This window comes from Bidens hawaiensis, unplaced genomic scaffold (assembly GCF_021521415.1).
Source record: "Bidens hawaiensis isolate Kalapana, Puna unplaced genomic scaffold, B.hawaiensis_p1.1 tig00010808_1, whole genome shotgun sequence".
Classification (NCBI taxonomy): Eukaryota; Viridiplantae; Streptophyta; class Magnoliopsida; order Asterales; family Asteraceae; genus Bidens; species Bidens hawaiensis.
Genome location: NW_027491830.1, coordinates 430,100 through 434,315, shown reverse-complemented (window position 1 = coordinate 434,315; position 4,216 = coordinate 430,100). Strand labels below are relative to the sequence as shown.

The following is a 4,216-nucleotide window of genomic DNA, read 5'->3' as shown; positions in this document are numbered from 1 at the left end:
AACTTTTCGCTATGACAGGGAAAACGTTGGGATATGAGAGCCCTAAGCAAACAACCAAGGTAGAATTCCAAGGAGCGCGAGGTAACAAACCTGCTATAGGGTCTATTTGGTCGAGAATTCAACCATCCGCGGAGGTTTCGAAGCAACCAGACACAAGAACTCTAATTGGAAATATAAACAAAGGAATTGCCTCAACACAGAATACCAATAGCTGGACTCCGCTGACAAAGACTCCCTCAGAAATTTTGGCCACTGAAAATGTGAAGTTTAGAAAGCCTCAACCGATCATGAAGAGAACATTCCTCAATCCCAAAAATACATTGTACGTTCCATGACGACATTGGTCATAACACAGATGAGTGTGTAACTCTGAGGAACGAGATTGAAGCAGCAGTCAAGTCCGGAAAGTTAGAAAACTTGGTCAAGAATGTGAGGCAAGAGACTAGCAAATCTTCTACACAAGATAGTCATGGCCCGCCTAAAAAGCAGGTCAGGGATTTGAATGTTCATATGATTCAAGGAGGGAGAATAAGTGGTAACAAAAGACAAGAGATGGATGAGGAAGAATGGAAGAGTGAACCCGTAATTTTCCCACGGGTTAAAGGAGGGCCGTGCAACAAGAATACGTTGATAATCACTGCCCTAATTGGTCACTACCGTTCACAGTATGTTTTCTTTGATACTAGAAGCACGTCAGACATAATGTATGAGTAGTGTTTTGAACAATTGGACGAGGAAGACAAGGTAAGGCTGAAGCCAATTCATACGCCTGTGTCTGGCTTTGGATATGAAGTTATGCATCCGCGTGGAGTGATCTCTTTTCCCGTCACACTCAGTGATGGAGTACACTCACGCACCGAGGATGTTGAATTCCTGGTTTTACCAGCCATGTCAAAACATGATGTTATCTTGGGGCGTGAGGTGATTTCAATGCTCATCCATCCACATAAACAGACATTGCTTCATGACAGAATGTTCAAAACCAAGTAAGGTGCCAAAGCAGGCGGAAAGAACCGAACCAGAGAAGTGGGTGCTGAACAAGAAATTCCCATATCAGACGGTTACGATTGGGCCTTCTATCTCTGAGATAGTAAGGACGTTTTTAAAGCAATTATTGACAAGAAATTTGGACATCTTCGGTTGGAAACCGCAGACATGACTGGTGTCCCGCAAAGGATTGCGGAACACAAGCTGCGGGTAAATCCGGCATTCACGCCGATTTTCTAGAAAAAACGAAAGATGGGTCCTGAGCAAACTAAAGCGATGAATGAACAAGTCCAAGATCTGTTGAATGCTGGAATCATTCGTGAAATCCAATATCAAACATGGGTTGAAAACCCATTCATTATTCCTAAGAGCAACGGAACATGGCAGTTGTGTATCGATTTCAAGAATCTAAACAAAGCGTGCCCAAATGACTGTTATCCATTGCCTGAAATTGACTTGAAAGTTGATGCGGTAGCTCCGTTCAAGTTCAAATGCTTCCTTGATGCCTATAAAGGCTATCACCAGATCCGCATGGCGGCAGGTGATGAGGATAAAACGGCATTCTGCACTAACCAATGCACATTTTATTACAAAATGATGCCATTTGGACTAAAAAATGGGGGTGCTACATATCAGCGTTTGATGGATGTAGCCTTCAAAGATCAAATTGGACGAAATTTGGAAGTGTACATGGATGATTTGGTAATAAAAAGCATAGAAGAAGATCAGATGTTAAGAGACATAGAGGAAACATTTGACACTTTGAGGAAGATCAATATGAAGCTTAATCCCAGCAAGTGTTCCTTCGGGATGGAGGAAGGAAAATTCTTGGGCATGATTGTTATGAGCGCGTGTATTAAAGCAAATCCAGACAAGGTCCAAGCAGTCGCACGCATGCCTTCACCTTCTTCCCTTAAGGAGGTACAAACACTGAATGGCAGGCTGGTCGCCTTGAACAGATTTTTAGCCAATCATGCGGCTAAGTCTTTTCCCTTTGCGTCAACCTTGAGGAATTGTTTAAAGAAATCACATTTAAAGTGGACCGCGGAGGCGGAACAAGCATTTCTGGAGGTCAATAAGTTCTTGATGGAGTTGCCTACTTTAACAGCACCGCAAGAGCGAGAGCCACTAACCCTGTACTTATCAGCATCCAACATTGCCATTGGGGCCGTACTGCTGACAGATAGAAAAATCTTCAAACACCGATTTACTATGTCAGCAGAACATTGACAGACCCAGAAAATAGATATTCAATTCTTGAAAAACTAGTATTGGCATTGGTCTATGCAGCTAGACACCTCCGCAGATACTTCCAAGGGTACCCAATCAACGTGATGACGGGGTACAAACTAAAAAATATGCTAGGTAAACCAGAATTATCCGAAAGATTAGCAAAGTGGGCCATAGAACTGAGAGAGCATGCGATTGAGTACAGACCTCAACCAGCGATCAAAGTTCAAGTGCTAGCGAACTTCGTTACAGACGTCCCGTGGAACAAAGAAGAGGAGTGTCTGTTTGAACAACGGAATCCAGTACCCCCTGAGCGAGACCAAATTTTGTCAGTGTTCACGGATGAAGCTTCAAGTGGTGAAGGGTCAGGTGCAGGCCTCAGATTGGTTACTCCGAGGGCCACGAGTTCACTTATGCCATAAAATTGGCCTTCAAAAGTACCAAAAATAAGACAGAGTACGAAGATTTCTTAGCAGGCCTGTGGATAGCCAAAAAACTTGGGGTAAACACTTAGATGCAGGGATAGACTCGATGTTGATAGTTGGGGGTTGATCAACGGGACAAATGAGGCAAAAAATGATGTGATGGCTTCATACCTACCGCAAGCAAAAGATTTGATTCTTCAGTTTTCTTCTTGGAAGGTCATCCACATCAAACGAAGTGAAAACAAATCGGTGGATGCCCTTAGCAAACTAGTTTCAACAAATTTTGAACATTTTGCAAAGGATATCTACATAGAAGTTCTTGGTCGCCCCTCTATCCCGCAACATCAGGTGTTGATCATGCAAACAGATGTTGAATCCTGGATGACACCAATTCTGGCATACTTAACATCTGGAGTACTCCTGGAAGGACAAGCAGCGGCCCGGAAGATCAGACACAAAGCCTTGAACTATAAAATACAATATGGCGTTTTGTACCGCAGGTCTTTCCTCTGTCCATTCTTGAGATGTGTGGATGTCGAGGATGCAAACTATTTGATAAGGGAAATCCATGAGGGCATTTGTGGTTTTCACGCGGATCCAAGGATGGTCATGGCCAAACTCATGAATGTGGGGTACTATTGGCCGGGAATGCATATGGACGCAGTACAAAAAATCAGAAAATGTGATTTATGTCAGCACCATGCTCCCAATACCCTAAGACCAAAAAACGAGTTAGTGCCGGTAACATCCACGTGGCCGTTCCAAAAGTGGGCTATTGATATCATGGGTCCATTCCCAGAAGCCCCAGGACGCGTCAAGTTCTTGATTTTAGCAATTGATTATTTCACTAAGTGGGTGGAGGCTAAGCCATTTGCCTCCATTACTGTAGCCAGCATCAAGAAATTCTTGTTTGAATTCATTATTTGCCGTTTTGGCATATCGTAGGAATTGATCAGTGATAATGAAACCAAGTTTGCGGATGGTGGGCTTCAAGCGTGGTTGAAGAACTTCATATCACTCAAGTGTTCACATCAGTAGCCCACCCGCAGGCCAATGGTCAGGTCGAGAGGGCCAATCGAACCATTAAAGATGGAATTAAGGCAAGACTGGGTAGCAAACGGACGAGATGGGTAGATGAATTACCCCATGTGCTCTGGGGTTTTCTTACTTAAAAGAAGACAAGAAATTCAGAGACACCGTTCAGTTTGACATATGGCACAAATGCTATGATCCCTGCTGAAATAGGGATTCCATCCGCAAGAACGCTTTCCACTCCTAATAATGAAGTGGAGCTGCGGATGAGTCTCAACCTTCTTGAGGAACACGAGAATTGGCACTCATCCAAGAGCACAATTACAAACGCCAGATGCAAAAATATTATGACTCAAGAGTTCAGATATGTAAGTTTGATGCGGGAGATTTTGTCTTCCGCAATAATGAAGCATCGGGGCAAGAACCATTAGGCAAGTTAGCCCCAACTTAGGAAGGGCCTTACATGGTGAAAGAAGTACTATCGCAAGGCGCCTACAAGTTGGAGAAATTGAATGGGACAGAAATCCAAAGAACTTGGAACA

General features: G+C 43.5%; 1 protein-coding gene across 1 annotated transcript; it reads left to right on the top strand.

The window, feature by feature from the left end:
• Nucleotides 1-2,801: 2,801 nt before the first annotated feature.
• LOC143536430 (uncharacterized) lies at nucleotides 2,802-3,587 on the top strand. Its single transcript, XM_077030418.1, has one exon. The coding sequence runs from the start codon at nucleotides 2,802-2,804 to the stop codon at nucleotides 3,585-3,587; it is 786 nt and encodes a 261-aa protein (XP_076886533.1).
• Nucleotides 3,588-4,216: the final 629 nt, after the last annotated feature.